The 21,385-nt window shown below is 43.7% G+C and overlaps 1 protein-coding gene across 3 annotated transcripts in view; it reads right to left on the bottom strand.

Annotated features, from left to right (window-relative positions):
- The window catches only part of CLCN2 (chloride voltage-gated channel 2), a 95,838-nt gene that overhangs the window by 5,099 nt on the left and 69,354 nt on the right, over window positions 1-21,385 (bottom strand). For 2 of the 3 annotated variants that reach the window (XM_063306361.1, XM_063306363.1), the window contains 7 exons: window positions 20,266-20,479; window positions 18,444-18,577; window positions 10,906-11,090; window positions 10,624-10,729; window positions 10,085-10,158; window positions 9,851-9,910; window positions 1,814-1,852 (listed from right to left, as the gene is read on the bottom strand). In XM_063306361.1, coding sequence (XP_063162431.1) covers window positions 1,814-1,852; window positions 9,851-9,910; window positions 10,085-10,158; window positions 10,624-10,729; window positions 10,906-11,090; window positions 18,444-18,577; window positions 20,266-20,479 — 812 coding nt within the window. The remainder of the gene's footprint in view (window positions 1-1,813; window positions 1,853-9,850; window positions 9,911-10,084; window positions 10,159-10,623; window positions 10,730-10,905; window positions 11,091-18,443; window positions 18,578-20,265; window positions 20,480-21,385) is intronic. The other variant, XM_063306362.1, reaches the window with a different exon arrangement.

Genomic DNA, 21,385 nt, shown 5'->3' on the forward strand with positions numbered 1-21,385 from the left:
TCCAAAACAATTATGATTCTCCTCCATCTAAATTAGGTAGAGAGAGAGTGTCAGGAACCACACAATGTGCTAAACAAGGCTAAAATTGTGATTTGTTAACCTGGATCTAAGATTTAACATATTAAGGGAACTGCCACTGAGTGGCACCAGGTCACTCCCCTGAAAATCATGACTGAAGAATTCTAAAACCTGAATCTCTCCTGCTTTAATTTTAAAATCCTAATTACTGAACCACCCTGGCTTTGGAAGATGTGACTGTTTTCAGATAGTTTGCTTTACTTTGCTCCTGAGTTAGCCTATTTGGGATTTTCATAATCTATGGAATCATAAACTAAACGCATGAGCTGGATTTGCATAAGTGAAGCCATAGAATTAAAAAAAGCAACTCAAACCAAGCTTTGCAAATTGTGTGAATCATCTGCTAGGTCTTTATCCAGCCAGCTAAGTGTTTTGTTTGGTTGCAGCCAATGTGTGAATAATTCAAAGCAGATAGGTGATTAGGACGCAGCCTATCTGGTGCAACCACAGGCAAGCCTTGCTAAGTAAAAGTCCAGCTCTTAGCAACAGATAAGACAAGCCACCTCTAAGGCTTCTGCTCGTTAATTATTTGCCTTAATTCAGAGAGACGCAGAGATGGATTACTAGGTATCTGAGATCTTTATGGACAGTGAATATCAGATCGTTCCCAGTATTTCTTGATTGATGCAATTGCAGAAATCTCATGCCCTAGCAATGGCAGAGGGCTTATTTTGCACACTGTCCAAGGTTCAATTCCATGTGTCTCCAGTTCAGGAAGAATCAAGGGAGAGGAGACGTGAAAGAACTTTGTTCCAGATGCTAGAAAGCCACAACTGAGCTGATTTAGTAAAAAGCTGTCAGCCCCACTAGGTAGATCAGGCCAGAAAATCAACTCCACAGGAACTCTACTTTATGGAAATAGGCTATAATAACACAATCTAGCAAGTCTGATTGTGTTATACTTCCCCTCCTTCTTATATCCCAGAGAATCAGGGAGGTGTCTGCCCGAGTCGCTTCCAACTGTTATCTTGTTGTTCTGGACTTAAAACTTATTTCACCCCTTTTGTCTAGGTCAGTGTTTCTCAACCTTGGCAACTTGAAGATATGTGACTTCAACTCCTAGAATTCCCCAACCAGCATGAGTGGACTTCAACTCCCAAAATTCCATGCTGGCTGGGGAATTCTGGGAGTTAAAGTCACCATACCTTAAAGTTGCTAAGGTTGGGAAACACTGGTCTAAGTAATGGTTCCTGCATATTTCTCTTACTCTTATCCCCCACTCTCTACGAAAGCTGACTTTCTTAACTTCTTTTTCAATAGAGGAAAAGATAGACTTATGGTTCTGTAACCCAAGGGATGTTTAAGATTAATGGTGTTGTATCATACTCAATGGCCTTACCCAACTTATATTCCTTCCAGGGGCATATAACCTATGCTCCCACAATTGATATTTTGCTGCGTAATTATTGTAGCTTCCCGCTGCACCCAAGAAAATAGGCCTGTTAAGCCTCTTAATACATCCATTTCGCAGTGATCCTCAGAGCTCCTGACAATCTGACTTGCATGACCTAACATGTGTCAATGCCCTCTACAGCTCTCAGAAAACCTTCTTAAAGCCTCAGTGCAAGAGGGCATTATTCTGAGTGTGACCTAGGGCAATCGACTGAAACCAAGCCCGAAGTTAGTCAGGGTACATGAGTCACGGGGGCCCTTCAGAGTCAACAGCATGGCCCTTCTCCATTCAAAGGACTCTGCCGGGGCATCTCAGTCAGGATGGGAATTTTCATGCACTTACCTCGGCTGGGGTCATCTCGCCAACTGGATCAAATTCTTCCTGCAACAGAAAGAGGGAGAGGGATATTTACCACTGCTATGCAGGGAGGTAAGCAGCCCAGACTCACATGTGGGGAAGGGACCCCAAGTGTGAGTGGGCAGTGCAAAGAGGTGAGGCCCAGCTGCCTGGGATGGTGACTAAGGGATAGAGACTGCAGTTAAACCAGGAGAATCAGGAGGTGGCAAGAGAACTGTACAGCTCTGTATGGACAAAGAGGACTGAAGACTCATGCCCCCTTTAATTTAAAGTGGGCCCTATTCACTGGATGCGGTAAAGCCACCACAAGGTAATTTTTACCATGCCAATATTGCACACTGCATATGTTGTCTCAATGTGCCCCCGTGTGGCAGGAGCTGGTATTTACATTATCAGACGCAATCCTTCTATCCCTTTGCTCTTACCACATGAGGACTTCTTCATAGTCCTAGTTAGACAGTTTGGTTTGCAAAACCATTTTCTTAGCAGGACTGACACTGGTGCCTGACAATTAGGCTCCGGTTTGGGAATTACAAACCCCTTGATTGACTGGAATGATCCCCATGTTCCTGACAGGCCTCAGACGCCCTCAGTGCTCAACTGGAGAATTGCAACATGCTCTACATGGGGCTACTCTTGAAGCGGGTTATACAATAGATTGGAACTGGTGAAAAAAATGGCAGGGAGATCTTATGATGTCTGTCCTGAAAGCATAGGCATTAATTAATTCAGTGTTTCATACTGGCTGGGGGAATTCTGGGAGTTGAAGTCCACAGGTCTTAAAGTTGCTGAGGTTGGAAAACACTGAATTAAGGTATTGGAATTGACCTTTAAATACCTGAATTATTTAGGACCTGCGCATGACAATTTCAGACAGTGCTGCTCTCTGTTAAAATCTGCAGGTGAGGCTTTTCCGCAGATGTGCCTGCAGCCAGAGGCACACGGGAAAAGGACTTCTCCTGCGTTGCTCCCAAGCTCCGAGAAGCATTTCCTTGGGAACTGTGCTTGTCCCCTTTTCTCAGTATTTAGGAAATCTGTAAACATTTCTCTTTTTCCTCAGCCTTTTTAGATGAGTTTCATTATCAATTTTAGTGTTAATGAGAACATTAAAAAATATGTTCTGGTTTTGTCAGTTTTATTAAGTTGGCGAAGTAGAAAGGCGGAATGGAAATCAAATGAATGAATGAATCCAAAGCACGTGCCATGAATGCATCTTCTAAGTCTTTGGCAGCCGCAAATGTATGGTGTGAACCCTGGCTGAATTCCCATGACACATTTAGCCAGATCACGCAAAGATCTACGAGATGCATCCATGAACTCGCTAAGCTTGGATTTGCTCACTTGTCTGATGTAGAGTTCACTGTCTTGCGTAAGCCCCACCTGCTTGGTTAGTTTGTGGTTCAGTGCATTGTGCAAACCCACATTATGGATTAAAGCAGTAACCAGGTTAAGCATGTCATGTGCATGCAGCACAAGGATCCCCTGAATCGTATCTTCTCTAAGATACATATGCTTCTGCCTGTTTGTCATAGGTCTCACAAGGGTTCTAGAGAAATTGTAACTGTTTTAATTGTTTTATAGTTTTATTGTTGTAAGCCGCCCAGAGTCACTTGCTGAGATGGGCGGCTACAGAAATCAAATCAAATCAAATCAAATCAAATCAAATCAAATCAAATCAAATCAATAAATAAAAATAAATAGTTCCTAATGCAAACAACTACACGTGAGGAAGTGCAACACCTCCCCTTCAAGGGCTGGCACATTTCAGCAAATACTGGAACGTTCCATTATTCTTTGTTCCCACTGTTCCAGGGGCCAAACAAGGAATTTTCTAGAGTATGCTGAACACTTCCTTCTAGAAAACTGACTGACCATCTTTGGAACAGCTGGAGCGGCATGGTCTGGAAGGAAAATGGGAATTTCTGGCATTCCTTGGAATGCTAGGCTGTGGACATCCTAACCTGAAGATGCTATGCAGCTCCTCTGTTAAGGAATGAAGCTTGTTTCCCCTGGTTTTAAAAAGATGAAAGGAGCAGTGGGAAACTAATGCCCTTGCCTGTATCCCTGTAAATTCAGTGATGTTTGCCCAATTACACTAGATCTGAGACCAGTCTTTGATACAAGGCACATCAACTTCCTGGGTCCTGTCCCCTGGATGCAACTCTAGCTGTAAGGTAAAGGTTTCTCTTGACGTTAAGTCCAGTCATGTCCGACTCTAGGGGGCGGTGCTCATCTCCGTTTCCAAGCCGAAGAGCCGGCGTTTGTCCGTAGACACTTCCTCCGTGGTCATGTGGCCGGCATGACTGAACAGAACACTGTTACCTGCCTGCCGAAGCGGTGCCTATTAATCTACTCACATTTGCATGTTTTCGAACTGCTAGGTTGGCAGGAGCTGGGACTAGCAACGGGAGCTCACCCCATCACACGGATTCGAACCGCCGACCTTCCGATCGGCAAGCTCAGCAGCTCAGCGGTTTAACCTGCAGCGCCACCGTTTAACCCACTAGCTGATCAAGGCCCTTTTCCGAATGTGGTGCCTTGAATCATACACAAGAGCTTTGCAGAATCCAGGGGAGTGACTGTGTTATCTGATGCTTCTGTCAATACAGCCTAACGCTGTATTAGCATCTTTAGCAAATTGACTGCACCACTGTAAAGATTTAACTGCAAAGGGCTATGCTTGTTGAACTGATTTCTCTTTTCAAAATACATTCTGGAAGTCAAGATCTCTTTCAGAGGTCTCTTGCAAGAAAATGAGGCATCATAAACCAAACTTGGATAAAAACCTTGAACAGCCAAAATTCACCCAGCACAGGAATATCTCTGTTTCAGCCCATTCACAATCTTGTTAGAGACTGGCAGAGAATCACCAAAATTACTTTAATGTTGCAGATTTGTTTTCAGGATAGGAAGATGGAAAAAGTGCAAATGAGGCAGAGAAGCTAGCAATTCTCAGGCAAGAATGAAGGCAGCAAGTATTTATGATTGGCTGTTCCAGATGAGATTGCTATATGAATCAACTAGTTTGTCAAAGGGAGAGAGGCTTGTTTGGGGCTGCTGCAAAGAGAAAAACACAATCAAAACAGGAGGTTGAACTGTGCTGAAGGCACTGGAAGTTGCAGTGCCTCTCAACCTTAGCAACTTCAAGATGGGTAGACTTCAATTCCCAGAATTCCCCAGCCAGAATCTTGAAATTGCCACGGTTGAGAAGCACTGTACTCGGGGAACTCTGAAATTTTCTCTAAACAATGCTGAATTTGGTTTTCCCATACAAATCATCCTGCTGAATCAACTCAACGAATGCCAAGCTTCTTGCTCCAAGTGTTGGATAGCCCGATGCTTTTGGGAAACTTAAAAACAGGTGGAATCTCCCCAATGTCTGGCATTTTATACACTCTGTTTGAACTTGTCCTATTTAGCTACCACAATTAAGTGTGCATTGTGTGTGCTTCTTAACCAGTAGATGTGGGCAACAACACGTTAATTGGCAAGTTACTGTCTATATTATACATCTTTGCATAGTTTTGTGTGAGTGCATTTGGGGTAAAACTGTGCTTTGGTTCTTTGCACATACTGGCCAAACTACAGGTAGTCCTCACTTAACAACCACAACTGGGATTGGAATTTTGGTCATTAAGTGAAGTGGTTGTTAAGCGAATCTGACCCAATTTATGGTCATTAAGTGGTGGTCATTGAGTGAATCACCACAGGCATTAAGCAAACCACATGGTTGTTAAGCGAATCATGCAGTTCCCCATTGATTTTGCTTGCCAGAAGCCGGCCAGGAAGGTCAAAAATGGCGATCACATGACCACAGGATGCTGCAACGGTCATAAATGCGAACCAGTTGCTAAGCAACCAAATCGTGATCACATGACTGTGTGGACGCTGTGATGGTCATAAGTGTGAGGACTGGTCATAATTTGGTTTTTCCAGCACTGTTGTAAGTCTGAACCATCACTAAATGAATGGCTGTTAATTGAGGACTACTGTATAGCTATGCTGATTGCTGAGCTATGCTCCTTATTGTTAGCAGAAATCTTGCACGTGGCACAACTGTAACCAGGCTGTTAACTCTACCAATCCTGTTTTCCTAAAAAATGGTGTGTGAAAGCCTCGATTGGTCAAAGCCATAAGAGGTAGTAGAAGTCAATGTCTAGGGACCCATGACATATGGAAGATTGCAGCTTAGCGTGTAAGAGGAGTAAATGGTTTTAGAGTAAAAATAAGGAATGTATAGATAGAAGAAGATGATTTTTTTTGTCTCAAGAAAGGGGAAGGATGGAACAGATCTGAATGAAAGTGATCTGGTCTTATGGAGTTGATGAATGGATACGGGGAAGTGAAGAATGAATGAAAAGGCTAAAATATGTGAATTGGTGTCATGTTGATGGCTGTGCGGGCATATGAAAGTAGGACTCAAAAGGTTAGTGATAGTTGCACTGAATGAATGGTATTAATGGAAGAAAGAAAGATGAATTTGGGGATAATTGTATAATCTTCTTAATTAGTGTGATCCAAAGGAAAAAATTACATTATGTTAGTTGACTTGAATCAATGGGTTGGAACAAGAAGTACCACTGGGTCATTTGCAGACACAAGGATGAAATTGATGACTGGTGATGATAGGCTTGGAAAAAAGTCCATTTAAAATACGTAGTTTACTCATATGTAGAGTTTTTGGTAATGTCAGTAGTGGATTATGGACAAAAAGCTGACATAGAAGGAAAGATGTGGGAAAAAAAAGCTATAGTAAAAGTAGAACGACTGTAGGAAGAAGTGTCCTGCATGAGAAAGTGTTAGAAGACAGATTAATCTCCCAACAGAATAAAGGAAAGGTAGATCTAAGTAAGCAAGATGCAGAAGCTATTTGGAGCAGAATGAAAAGAACAGAATGCTGAGAAGTGTGTGGAGAGTTCATGTGAAGTACGAAAAAAGACACCTGGTGAAATGATGAAGTGAAAGAGGCCAAGGATGAGGAAAAACTGCACAGAAGTGAATATTTGCTGCAGAATTTGATGCCAAAAGAAAGACATTACGTAATGAGTATTGAGAGAAAAAGGAAGTTGCAAAGAATTATTCCTACTAAAGAGCAAGGAATAATCAAGATTAAAAGAGGCAGGGAAAACGGAGAGCAATTTTGAAGGAAACAAAAAAGCGTTTTGAAAGTGGATGAACAGACTAATCAAGGAGACTCCAGTAGAGAAAATTAAAATTAAAAATAAAAGTGATGAAATTATTTGGGATGAAACTGAGCTAAGGGAATGCTGGGAGTCATATTCCAGAGATTTATATGGGTGGTGTGTCAAAGAGTAGAACTAAAATGAATGCAATAGAATGTCCAAGAAAAAATGGACAAAAAGGAAGACATAAATGCTCATAGAATGTAGAAAATGGTAACGGTGCAGGTTTGGATGGTGTAACTAGAGAAATATTAAAATGCAAATAGGATTTGTTTATGCCATAACAGGGGCGTCTCTGCCTCCGTGCCTGACAATTGGAAAAATGCTATTGTTACTGCCCAAATACAGAAGAAAAAGGAGGCAAGGGTGAATGCAGAATCTGTGGGGATTTAGTTTCTTTAGTGTGCCTGGGAAGATGTGTGGCAGAATTCTGGCTGAAAAAGTATGAGAGGTGTCAGTGAGCAAAATCTGAGAAGTGTGGTCTGTCAGTATAAGGGACTGAGAATGACCTTGGGAGACGGGAGGAATTGTCTAGAGCAGTGTTTCTCAAGTTGGCCCCTTGAAGATGTGTGGAATTCAACTCCCAGAATTCCCCAGCCAGCTGGCTGAGAGTTGAATTCCACACATCTTCAAGGGGCCAACTTGAGAAACACTGCTCTAGACAACGGTCAGCCAAGAGATAGCTCAGCCCACAGAAGGAATGGGGGTGGAGAAAGTAGAATTGACCCTCCCTAGTTCTCTGGAAAGTAAAGGTGGGGGAGGAGGGAAGTGCTTTCAGACTTGCAAGATTCTCTTACTGTAACCTTAAATAAAGGTAGTATTAGTATTTGTAGTTTCAGTTTCCTGCCTAGACCACCTCGAAGGGCTGACAGACAAGCAGAAGATGTGCAGACAAGATTTTGCTTTTTAGCAGGTCACTGAGAAATGTATCACCCGAGAAAGAACATTTACTGTACTCTATATATATCTCACCAATATTGTTGAATTATGGCATGTTCTGAGTGAATATGTTGAAGATTGGTTGATGAGTATGGTAACTGTGGTATATCTTGGAATCAATGTGTGCATGAGAATAAAAAGGTTGCTTAGCAAACTAGGCAGGAATAAGACAAGGATATGTGATGCTGTCTTGATTGTTCAATGTATTTACGGCTATCAGCATAAAGAATATTTGTGGTGGTGTTAATATTATTTTGGCCAGGGCTGCATATTTGTAAGCAGATGATGCCGTGCTGTTGGCTGAGAATTTGCAAAAAAAAGAAAATGATTTGCAGCGGCTATTAGACAGAATGTATATCGCAAATAGGAGTATTGATCTAAAAATTAATTAATGCTACAAAGACTGAGCTAGTTGTATTTGACAGGGAAAATGAATTGTTGCAATTCACCATGATGAAAAACTAGAGGAAGATTTGTGTGCCTTGACAGAATGTTTACTGGAGATGAGAAAATGGATGGAGAACGTCTAAGAGGTTATTGGGTAAGATGTGGCCTGTTGCAAGCTATGAATGTTGGTTGAAAGAAGCAAAAATGTGGACGTAGGAGCCTACTTCTTTCTACTTCATTATATGGAAGTAAGAAAGCTGCATACAGTGGTATTTGGGTACCTAAGAACTGTGTGTTGTAAAACAAGGAACTGATGTTGAATGAATGTGGACTGAATACTGAGCAACCAGCATGAAAGATGTACATTGAGATGGTGCAGCCATATAGACAGAATATGCAGATCTGCAATACTCAAACTGCAAAACAGATACATAAAGAGTAAAGGATTGAATGAAAGGGGAAGACCAAGAAAGTTATGGTGGGGTGGAGTTGATGGGATCCTCCCAAAAAACAGAGAGGTGACAATTTTAAAGAACAAGAAGTCATGTGTGGGTGTGGTACAAGCAAGGATGATATGGAGAAATAGATAGTATTGCTGTAAACCAAGTAGAGTTCTATTTCCCTTGCTTATCTCAGGCTCTTAATTTCTTTGGCTTACTTCTTACTCCTTTCCTGCACTTTGCATAACATTGCTTACCCCGAAAGGGCACTTCATACTGGTATGTATGGCATGAATATACTGTATATAATTATGTTACCTAGTTGGGTAATGAAACGTCTGCAAGCAAACAACCAAGCTCAGAGAGCACCAAGAACTCCATGTACATAATTAAACAATTAGCCAAATGTTCTGCTGATTTTAAAAAAAAACTCATTTCAACTACTGGTGCTCCTCAGATCTTACAGTATCCATATGCTGGCCTACGGCTGTCACCAAGATTTGACTTGATCTGATTACAGTATCAAAAGCAATTTCCTAGGTTTTGTTATGCATTGCATAAAGAAATGCTTTCTTTTGTCTGCCCCCAACCTACTACACATCGAACCTCAAATGTATGACCCTCCAGTTCCACCCCAACATTTCAGGAGCAGGAGTGGGACTGATCCTTCCAGGTTTACAGGACAATTACTCCACTTTAAGAAAGAATGATTCAGCGGTGTCCCCAAGAGGGAGGGATCAAGAAAATCAAGACAATGGTCACAACTACCTGATCAAAACCTCACGATCATGTAAAGAGTGATGGGGATTTGATTCCATACTTGCAGCCACCATTTTGACATTTTTTACCCTCCCGCCCCGCCCCGCCCATATATGTAGGAAGGAAGGAAGGGAACTCAGATTTGGGCTTTTCATTCCAGAGGTCAAATTCTCTTGAGATGGGGAGCTTGGTTCATAAGTCTTGAAGACCCCCAAACCTTCAGCACAGTCCTAACCCTCAGCAGGGCAAATTTAGCTTCCAGTTCCTGTGATTTTTGGAAGGAGAGGGACGGATATGGGACAGCCCACACTTACCACCACAGAAATGCGGACGCGTTTCGACTTGTGCTTTTCGGACACACTTGAATTCTCCTCCTTTTAATTTTTACCAGGGAACAAAACAAATGGGGGGAGAGAGAAAACAATTACAGGAGGGGAATGGCTGGGCAGGGGTGAATCTGTCTGTCAGGGAGTGAGCAGCGGCCTGGGAAGCAAAGACTTTTTGCTCAAAGATGGAGCGGGATGGGGTGATAAAAGCAGGGAGCTCACCTCCATCGACTCTGTTGTTGAGTTGGCGCAAAAAAGGTTCCTCAGGGTGATGCCCGGTGTCTCTGTCGTCCCAGCTGCCCACAAAGAGAGAGGCCCACAATTAGTCAGAGGATAGCTGGGAGCCAGTTTGGTGTAGTGATTAAGGTACCAGGCTAGAAACTGGGAGACCGTGAGTTCTAGTCCCGCCTTAGGCACAAAGCCAGCTGGGTGACCTTGGGCCAGTTACTTTCTCTCAGCCCTCGGAAGGAGGCAATGGCAAACCACTTCTGAAAAACCTTGTCAAGAAAACTGCAGGGACTTGTCCAGGCAGTCTCCGAGAATCGGACACGAATGAATGGATGAAAAAAGAAAAAAGCAGGGAGAGGACACAAGTGCCGTATTGTGCAGAGGACTAGCACCTTGAAACCCACAACTAGAGACAAACGCACAAAGGCAGTTTGGGAAGCAGAAAGACACCCTCTGAGATACAGCTGTGTGGTTTGCATTGCAGTTTAGAGAACCAACATGGCTGTTCTAGAGCAAAAGAGCCTTTCAGTCACCTGAAGCATTCTCCGATAAAGTGCTGGGGACCCGTTTCAGAGCTGGCTTCAGGGGTTTGCGGGATTCGCTTTGTGGAGGGAGGAAGGAGGATTCCTTTGGCACAATCTGGTTGAAGAAGAGGAAGGAAAAGGAGGAAATTAGAAAGGGGCTTGACTTCAGCTCCACCAGGAGGGCAGTAGGCTGCTGTGTGGCTGCTTCCCATTTTACAAAGGTTTTCAGTTCTCACAGAACTGAAGGTGTTGGCAAAGTCACCCTTAGTTTAGAGAAGGGGCCCTGCTCACCTGAAAGCGCACTCCCGTGTCTGGCACGTGGTGAGGCTCCTTGCCTTCCTGGCTCTTCTCGGGAGCTCGGTGCTCCAGCTGGACTTTCTCCTGCATAAACTGCCGGCGACGAACGAGGCTCAGCTGGTCACTGAGGAGGGAGCCGATCTGAGTGCGGTCCACGGATCCTAGCAGGATCATGGATTCTGTAGAGAGAACCCAGTGGAATCTCTTTTCTGGACCGAGGACAAATGGTATGCACAACATACAGGCTGCATTCATGCCACGTGTTTAACCAAGTCAGATAAAGACTCAGGAGGCAAGTTGGTCAGCGTGCTAAGCTTGCCTAGCTTTAACCCTGACTTCTGGCATGGCGTGTTGGGCAAACCCAAACCATTTCTGATTCCATAGGCTGGGTGAACTCAAAAATGGGTTAATTCTCTATGTTTTTGAAATAATCCAGAGCTAGAGATAAAGGCAAGGAGAAGATACTGGCTGTGATGTCCGCTGCCTATGAATTTGCTGCAAAGTGGATTTAGGCATGTGAAGCTCTTTCATGGAAGGGAGAATCCTGCCCTGTTGAAGCCCTCCTGTCGTTTCAAAGATCTCCTCTTCATCCTTCTTAGTCATGCTCAGCTCCCTTTCAAAGCTTGGCACAGAGCACTGCCACCGCAACTGCAAATGGTTTTGATGTGCAGCAGGAAGATTTCCCTAACCCCCTGCTGCACATGAAACGTAACTTTGCTTGTTTCTCCAACAGGCCAAACTGTTGCTACAAGGGTTGTTGCCAAGTTGAATAGCACACACAATGCAGAGGCATGGGAAGCTTCCTGTCCTTTCCACAGCAAGTCTGAAGTCACTGTGCTTAAAGCCTCTCCATTATATTCAGAGATAACAGATTGTACTAATACCACGGAACAGGGTGGGGGGAGATACTCTCTTGTTCCAAAACTTACAAAAAGGTCCCTGAACTAAGGAATGGGCAAGAGAGGGTTGTTCAACGACTCACCATGTTTCCTTTGTTGCTTGTCAGAATGACAACGTATCTCAGCATTTCTTTTGCAACTGATAACATCAGACATCATAGCTCAGTTTTGATTATATGCCTTCAAGTCACTGTTGACTCTTAGCAACCACATAGACACTTTCTCCATGACGATCTGTCCCTAACCTGGTCCTTCAGGTCTTCCAACAGTGCACCCATCGCCACTCTAATGGAGTCCCTCCACATTGCTGCTGGTTGCCTCTTCTCGTTCCTTCCACCTTTCCCAGCATTAGAGCCTTCTCCAGAGAGCCAGGTCTTTGCATAATGTGTCCGAAATAGGATAATTTGAGCCTGGTCATTTGTGCCTCAAGTGAGAACTCTGGGTTGATTTATTCAATGATCCATCGGTTTGTTTTCTTGCCTGTCCATGGTATTCTCAGGAGTCTTCTCCAACACCAAAGTTCAAAAGCATTAGACTTGGTCAAGAGAGCCTCACCAGATGATTTTACTGGTGTAGCCACTTTAGTGGGCTTTGCCTGGTTTTCTGACTTCAGACCAATGAGTGGGTATATACATCTTCCTGTGAATGCCAGTGTGGGAGGATTCTGCCTAGGATGAGTTGAGGCAGGGGGCTGATTTGATTGCCCAGGCCCACATTTCTGTACTCTTTGTTTTCCAGATAGGAGGAGGAGGAGGAGAGCCATGCTTGTTAGTTTATAGTTGCAAAAAAATCAGGAGTCTGGTAGCACCTTTTCCAATGAACGAATGTTATTAGAAGTCGTACATTTATACGGGCCCTGATCTTTTCATAAAATCTGATGAAATGAGCTGCAGCTTTTGAACACTTCTGCTTTTTAATAAAATCTGTTAGTTGGAAAGGTGCTTCCAGACTGCTGATTCTTTGCCTTCCAACAACCTTTGGACTGACTTAAGCCACCAAAACCCAAATAGAGTCTCTCTGCATAGTGAAGGTCAAACTGAAACAGGCTGGTGTTGTCCACACCTACGTGCCTTCCAAAATGCATCATCCTATGTCAAAAGGATACAGACCATAGGATAAGAAACAGCAGATCAGAGGCCAGGAGGAATTTTCCCATTCCTTTAATCTAGGAGTGAGAGAAAGAAGGAGGGACAAGACCTCAGTGACCCAGTCTGTGCTTCACAGGTGACAGGCCAAGTGTTAAACCTCTGGCATCTCCAGGAAGATTTTTCTCATCCACTAGGTTTGTTCATATGTTGGATGGTCTTCCTGAGAAATGAAGGATTCTAGGAAGGCTGAGCAAAGGAAGATCGATGCTTTTGAACTGTGGTGTTGGAGGAAAATTCTGAGAGTGCCTTGGACTGCAAGAAGATCAAACCAGTCCATCCTCCAGGAAATAAAGCCAGACTGCTCACTTGAGAGAATGATATTAAAGGCAAAACTGAAATACTTTGGCCACATAATGAGAAGACAGGACACCCTGGAGAAGATGCTGATGCTAGGGAGAGTGGAGGGCAAAAGGAAGAGGGGCCGACCAAGGGCAAGGTGGATGGATGATATTCTAGAGGTGATGGACTTGTCCTTGGGGAAGCTGGGGGTGGCAATGACCAACAGGAAGCTCTGGCGTTGGCTGGTCCATGAAGTCACAAAGAGTTGGAAGCGACTGAACAAATAAACAACCATTTTTTTTCACAGCACGAAAACAGTGAACTAACTCAAGCTAGTAGTTTGCACAGTGTCCAACAGGTATCAAGTATTGCTGTGTTTCCTTTGAAAATTTAAAATATCCTGCAGTGCCCTTGAGAGTTCACTGCACTGCCCTGGGGTACCACAGTGCACTTTGGAAGCCATGGCACCCTAGTTTAGGAACCGTGGAGTTAAGACTGTTATTCCATGTCCTGCGCTCTGGAACAAGAGAGGACAAATCTTGACTTCCTCCTATGTGAATGCTTTAAAGAGTGCTATAATAACTGACCTCCGTCTTCCCTCAAGACTAAATGTTTTATGGTTCTTAAGTTTCTAATTTCCTGATCTTCTTCATTCTCTGTTTCTGAACATGATCCAGTTTCTCAGAATCTTTTTTAAAATATGGTACCAAAGACTGGACATACCACGCAAGCTGGGAACTGACCAAAACAAAGCTCTCCAAAAATCTAATGGGGACTTGTGATGGCTCTTACTTTCTGTTGTAGACCCTCCTTTCTCTGAAATGATAAATCCTTGTCCTTCTTCTCCAGCTGGAGAATGCCCATTTGATTTATTTCATCAAAGACTGTTACAAGCTTGTGTTTGCTGCAAATTTATCCCAGGATGTTTTCAGGCAGGAAGATGATCATGCCATAAGCATTGCAGCTCCCAAGTGCAGACTTCTGTCTGCTCACCTTCACTTTTGCTTCTTAGGACACCACTAGCAGAACTAGCATTTATTTCTTTATATTTCATTTCTTTATATTTCAAATTTCGTCACACCCTTGTTCCTTTCTTACACCCTTGCATTAGCCAAGTTCAAGGGGTTCACTTGGAGGGAAAACAGATGAGGGACACTTCAGCAAAATCCCTTTCTCTCTCCCATTTGCTTCCTCAGTAAGATCTGGGGAGAATCCTTTTTAAAATTCTAGATGCTTCTGTTGGTTATTAAACAGTATCTGCTAGATAGAGTGATCATCGAACCTATGATATAGCAGTTTTCTAAACTGAGTAGGGACAGAAGTTTCTGGAGACAAAACATTCCTTACATCTTAAAGGCCTACAGCACTGGGCACCAAAAACAGGGTCTTGACCATGCATAAAGATGTTGATGGACATTTTAACCCCCTATCCTGAATGAATGAAAGAATGAATTTGGCTCAGGAAAGGCCTCTATTTGAGGTCAGGCAAAACAGGGGTGATTAGAGACTTTACTGTATAGAATCCAACCATCTCCTCTTCTCTATTCAGCAACAGCAGAATTGATCCAGCACCCTTCCAGATGGTAGAACACACCGGTATTTTACTGTTCCATAAACAGAATTTCTATACAGAATTCAGTGCCCTGAAGATCTCCACCTTTCTTACTGTCATTGCTTTCAAAAATTAAAAATTTTGTAGCCCCAGTGGGGACAAGATAAGGAAAAAATCCTGTCCTTTTCCGCTCTTCCTGTGAGATGCAGACTAAGCAAAACATGGGCAGAACCACTAATTTGGATGACTAACACAGGACCACAATTGCTGCTTATTTTTTGTAAGAGAAGAACAGATGCAGCTCAAAGCACAGCGGAAAGAGGCTCTGTTATGCCAGTGCAGGAAGCAAAACGTGGTGGGGAGGGCTGGGGAGGTGAGTAAGAACATGCAAAAAAGTCCAAAGGCTGGATCAGGCCAAGGGCTCATGTAGGTCAGCATTCTGGGTCCCACAGGGGCCCATCTAATGCATCTGAAATGATAGAAATCCCCTTCTACTCTAGTTCCCCATCAGCTGGTACTTAAGATATACTACTTGTAATTATGGAATCACCACACATGAGTCTCTAGAGCAGAGTTTCTCAACCTTGGCAGCTTTAAGATGTGTGGACTTCAACTCACAGAATTCCCCAGCCAGCTTGCTGGCTGGTGAATTCTGTTGAGTTGAAGTCCACACATCTTAAAGTTGCCAAGGTTGAGAAACACTGCTCTAGACTGAAGAACCCCCACCATCATTTGCTTGTGAGCTTTGTAAGGAAGAAAAACAAACCCTGGAATGCCTGAAGGTACATCTGGTGCCTCACAACTTATCTGATCCATCTCAACTTGGATTTCTACTACAACCCAGGGATAAACTGGGCACTTCAAGGAGAGAAAACATCAGCAATCCATATTGACAATGATTGGCATTGCTGACCTTCTCCGAACAACCTGCATTGGTCTTTCCTTCTCCATCCAAACTTTGCAAATTGCCATGGCAACCTGTCGTTTTCTGTTGCCGTGGTTGCTGTAGATGAGGGCTACAAATAGCAGGAGCCAGCAATGTCACTGCAGAAGAGCTGGAAGAAGGAGCGAAGTGAGGGGGCTCAGGGATGGGGTGGAAAATCAACCCCCCATGTCCTTAAATTCAGCAGATGCCATGGAGGAGGGAGGGTGCAGGTCATTCAGTGATAAGGAGCCCCTGGCTGGCCTTGGAAGCAGCCTAGTTAGTACAGGATGGGAGTCCACCAGGAAATTCTGTAGGCTGTCGGTTAGTCTGGAGAGCTGAAAAAGCATCCCAGAGAAAGGAAACAATTGCAAGAAAATGCATGGATGTGTTTACGGAATCAGCAGGGACTAAGCTGGACTCAAGGACGTCTTTACCTTTTAACAGTGGAATGACAGAATTTTGTGGCTGTAAACATCCAGAGGGACAATGTGCAGATGCCCAAATCCAATGTGAAAGTTCATCCATGTAAGGGCACCTGCATGAACCAAGCTGAGCCTCTCTAAATGTGTGACTGCAAGGTCCAAAAGTGGATAGCACAATGAGATATTTAAGTTGTGTCCATCGTGTTAGGTCTGCTGGGCAGTTGGATAGTGAAGGATCTCAGAGTGTGATTTATTTGGAACAGTTTCCCATGAGAGAGAGAAAACATAAGTGACCAGAGACTGGGGCTGTGGAGAGCATTCAGCACATTCTGCTCTTCAGAGGTGACAGTGTTTTCAGCAGCAGTTCTTGATGCGTTCTTGGATTTGGCTCAGGAGGACAGTGGCAGACCAAGAGGGTTGAATCCTTTTTGGCACTTTCAAAACCATCAGACCAGAGAAAGACCTAGCAGCCGCATTTCTACAACATGCTAAGCTTAGTTAGTATGGTGGTTGGCTTTTATGGCATAGCATTTTTTATGAAGATGCTTTTATAGCTTCTTGGTTAGTTGATGGTTCAGTGCATTGAGTACATAGAATATTAGTTAAGAAGCAAGTTCAGTGTGTTTTGTGAAGATTGGCACAGAATCACTGCAAATGACTTTATATTTTAAACCAGATGCTCAGGTGGTGTGCTATCTTAAACTTTTTCTCCAAAATACTGGGTTCCAACTCTATGAAAGTGTGTAGAAACAAATAGAAAAAGTGTAAAAGGAAGATTGTTTTATTGCTAGAAGTTATAAAGCTTGAAATATAACCAAAAAATGGAAGGAAGGGAGGAAGGAAGGACAGTCGGTCAATCACACTAAAAACTGAAAAAAGTTTTGTTGAAAATGTTGAGATTTGCCCCAAATGTTGATTAAATATCGTAACATATGTTCTGTAACAGAATAGATACATGCATACAACACATTTAGCCTAGTTCCTCAATTAACCAGTTTTCTGGGGTTGCACAATACACTGAACCATAAATTAAGCAAATAGGCTGGGTTCATACAAGCTACCTAAAAGTTAGCCAAGATTAACACTATTCAAGTTTAGCATGTTGTGCAGACACCAGGCCTTTAACTGATTTGGTTCAGTTTGTTGTGTGAACACAGCCGATGAAGTCCCTGTCTTCCCAGTTGAGAGTATCAATGTCTAGCTCCCTAAGGATGCTCAAGAGATAATACAGAAGTGAAATCAGATGTGAGAGAAGAGAACCTTTGCTGCCATTATGTCTTTCTGGCTGAATAATATAAAAACAACAAATCAAGTGTGATCTAAAGGGAATTTTAAAAATATCGTGTTGCCAGTTATGATTTGAACAGACAATTCCCGCCCCCACCCCAAATCTTGCTTCCAATTCAGCTACAACTTGCAGCCTTTTGATTTTATTATAATTTGGGCTAAATGATGTCAGTAGCTTTTCTGTTGACTCACCAATTGATAAAACATTAGGAAAACAGCACATTGCATCAGCTCCTCTGGAAGATGCGTTGGGACAAATTGGGAGAATCTATATTTGTCACAATGAAAAAGGCACTCGGCTGTACACATGTGCAGCTTTTTACCCGCTGCCTCTGTTTAAGCATCTGAAAGCTCAGGAGATGCAGCTCCAGAAGCCGTAAAAACGGATGTGCTGATGGCTCCAAGACGGGCCCTGACTCCCTCACCAGCTTTTCCTCTTAGAATTTCAATGCTGGGAAGCCCAAATTTGCATGAAAAGGTCTCCATGGGCAACTGCCTGACACCAGGCCTTTGGAATTTCAAGGGCATGGGATGGGCTCTCTCACAAAACGGCAGCATGGCCCATCACAAAACTCCTACTTAGAAGGAGGCACCTTGGCGACATGGTATCCCACCTCCCCAGTAGCCCACTCCTTCCCAATGTGCCCTCCCCAACTGGTGGGTATGGTACGGGCACACTGGCCATGAGATTCATGTTGGCTTAAGTCAAAGTTCATCATTTTCTACTAAACACCGAGGAATAAACCACACCAACTCCCTTGCTAAGTTAGGAACTTTTTTTTTAAAGCTTAGGTCTTCATTACTGTTGTTGGGGTTAAGGAACAAGAGTCAGGCATGCAAGACTCCAGCTGAGACTGATGCCATAGAGCCCAAATGCGGGTTTGTATTGTAAAACTAAGCCCTGGTTGTAAAAAGTAGATTGGGGGTATTTAATTCTTGCCTGCAAAAGGCGACTGTGAGTTTTACAGCTTCCTGAGCCTTTCCCACCTCCCCACCTGCCTGCCCATCCTTTTCTCTTACCAGCTGATTCCACCAGGGCTAGACTTTTCATCTTGGTACTGTGCAACACTTCCTGAAGATCCCGGTATCTACAATTCAGGGTGATGTAGCGCACATCACGCACCATGATGTCCTCGACACGCACATTGTACTTCCTGAAAATGCAAACAAGCTGGTTGGGTTCACAAGCTTAAGTTGATTATTGATTTAACCCACTGTCTGGATTTCTCCCAGGCACCGAACTATAACGAACCAAATTGGTTTTTTTTTTAATTAGAATTTTTCAGTACAATAAAAGTATACAAAATGAAAAGAAGATTAAGGGAAAAAAAGGATATAGAAAATAAGAAACAGAAAGAAAGAAATGAAAAAAAGAAAGAAAACATAGAATTATGACTTCCACCCTTTCTATTGAGTAATTGCCATCTTATTCTTTCCCCTTCCTCTTTGACCCTTTTTAATCCCCAAATCCATAAATCATCAATTCAGTCTTTTCTTCTTTCAACAAAAAATCCATATAAGGCTCCCAGTCTTTTAAAAGTCTTTATCATTTTTTCCCTGACCAATGAAGTAAGTTGGTTGGATTCAGACAACACTCTAACACCAGAAAAAGAACTTAAGTTCACGCTAACCAAAGTGGGTACGCTGTGTAAAGGCATTTGCTGGGCCTTTGTCTGATCTGGTGAAGTGACATTACAGGCACTTCATTGCTCTTTAAAGAAACATTCTCCTTCCCTGGACCAGAGGTGGATAATTCAACCCACTCCGCAGCATCCCTTCTCAGATGCTCAAAGTGCATTGTGATAAGTGTCGCCAACATTTTCAAACCCTTGAGGGGGACATATTTTAAAGGGTGAAATGGGTTGCTTCAGGCATTCATTTCTTCTGATTAAAAATACCCTGGGCTGTCTTTCCTGGGTTTCAAGGAGTGAGTGCCACAAGTTGTATACACTCACTTTGATCTTTAATATTTTGGCCCTCTGAGAATAATCCCATTTGTCACCCTGCCACACACTGCAGAGGCAAAACTGCTAAAAAATAAGTGTAATCCTCAGCTTCAAGGAAATTGTGCACTTAGTCCTAGGGAATCCTGCAGGGTTGTAAGATCTGTAACAACGGCAAGGAATTGGGCACTTGCGAACTATGATTTCCATGATGCTTTGGCACAAGCAATAAAGGCTAAGGTAGAAGAAGACCAACAGGGGTGTCCAGCCTAAAAGCTAATGAAGAACTCTTGATTCCAAAGAGGAGAAATAAAACAAGCAGCCTTTGGCACTATTGATTTGTTGGCAGATTGCAATGGTATGTAAGAAACCCTTTGAAAGATTGGGTGCAGAGATGCTGCCTAGGGAGCAGTCAGGCAAGAGAGGGTATAGCCTGTGGCTGCATAGTGGGAAGTTTCAGACATGCAAGATTGATGTCAGCCTTCCCAGGTAGAGCAGACAGGAAACATGGCCAGATGAGCTAATTCTACTTTATTGGAAGGCTACGTTGACAGAATCTTGCAAGTCTGAAAGTACAAATCCCCCACTGGCTCCTTTACAGCCTGGGAAGCCAGGGAGGGTCCCTTCTGAGACTCCTTCTCTGCCCATTGTGCAGCTGCGGGCGATGCCCTCTCTTATCCGACTGCTCCCTAGGCAGTATCTCTTTGCCACCTCTTTCAAGGTCTTTCTCACGTACCATTACACAGATAAAGTAGACAGTTGGGCAATTCCCTGTTTGTTTTGGACTACAGCTTCTATCAGCTTCGGCTAGCACATGCATTAACATGGCACTTTGTACCAAGCTCCCCGCAGCATCACAGCCCTGGGGACCGATCTCGCCTGCCTCCATGCACACTTACTCCTGATGTCCCCAACCCAACTCTGGCAAGTAGGGCAGCTTCTTGATCCGGATGATGCTGTCATACAGGGAAGGCTGCAAGCTCTGGGCCACAGCATTAGCCAGGATCACTGCAATCATAACTGGCAGGATGTGCGAGATCTGGCCCGTCAGCTCAAAGACGATGACCGCGGTGGAGACTGTGTGGGTGACGGCACCAGAGAGGGCAGCTGCACCTGGGGAGGGAGGGAGCCATGTCAGCAAAGAGCAGGATCATTATCTGCGTTAGGAGATGGGGAAGGTGTCAGATGGGGCAGATGACATGCTGGAAGACCAGACCGATCCAACATTTGGAGGTCAGCAGGGTCACATTTGGAGATCTTGTTGAAGGTACTTTCAAATTGGTTGCCATGCTGGGCAGGCTAGGCTGACCCAACAGTTGGGCCCTTGGGACATTAGGAGAGCATATTATGAGCTGCCCAGAGTACAGGTAGTCCTTGCTTAACAACAGCAATTGGGACTGGGAACTCCGCTGCTAAGCAACATGGTTGTAAAGCGTCCTGTCACATGACTGCTGACTTACGACAGTAGTTCTGGCAGTTCCAGTTGCTAGGCAAATCCTGTGTGGTCGTTAGGCATGACGTCACATGATCACCATTTGCAATCTCCTGCCCCATTGACTTTGCTTGCAGGAAGCCGGCAGGGAAGGTCGCAGATGGCGATCACATGACCGCAGGAGTGCGAGCCAGCTGCCAAGCACCCAAATTGTGATCATGTGACTGCGGGGGTGCTGCAACAGCTGCAACTTCGACGCCTGACCATAAGTCTCCTTGTTCAGCACCGTCGTAACTTCAAATGGTTGCTGAACAAATGGTCATTAACTGAGGATTCCTTGTAGTTGAGAGCCAGGTGGCATACAAGTTTAATAAATTACTATTAGTATTATTATTATAACGAGGGCATTGTCTCAAGATGGCTGTCACGAAGAGGCTTGTCTGTTCACAAGGAGGCTGCCACGGTGGAAGTAGCCCAGTCACACAACCCCGAACTAACTGTAGTAGTTGTAGTAGCAGGTGTATTCATTTTCTGCCTATAACTAAGAACAGGGCAGATCCAAAACAAATCAATTGATGCAATAACGT

The sequence above is a fragment of the Candoia aspera genome, chromosome 6, assembly GCF_035149785.1.
Source record: "Candoia aspera isolate rCanAsp1 chromosome 6, rCanAsp1.hap2, whole genome shotgun sequence".
Lineage (NCBI taxonomy): Eukaryota > Metazoa > Chordata > Lepidosauria > Squamata > Boidae > Candoia > Candoia aspera.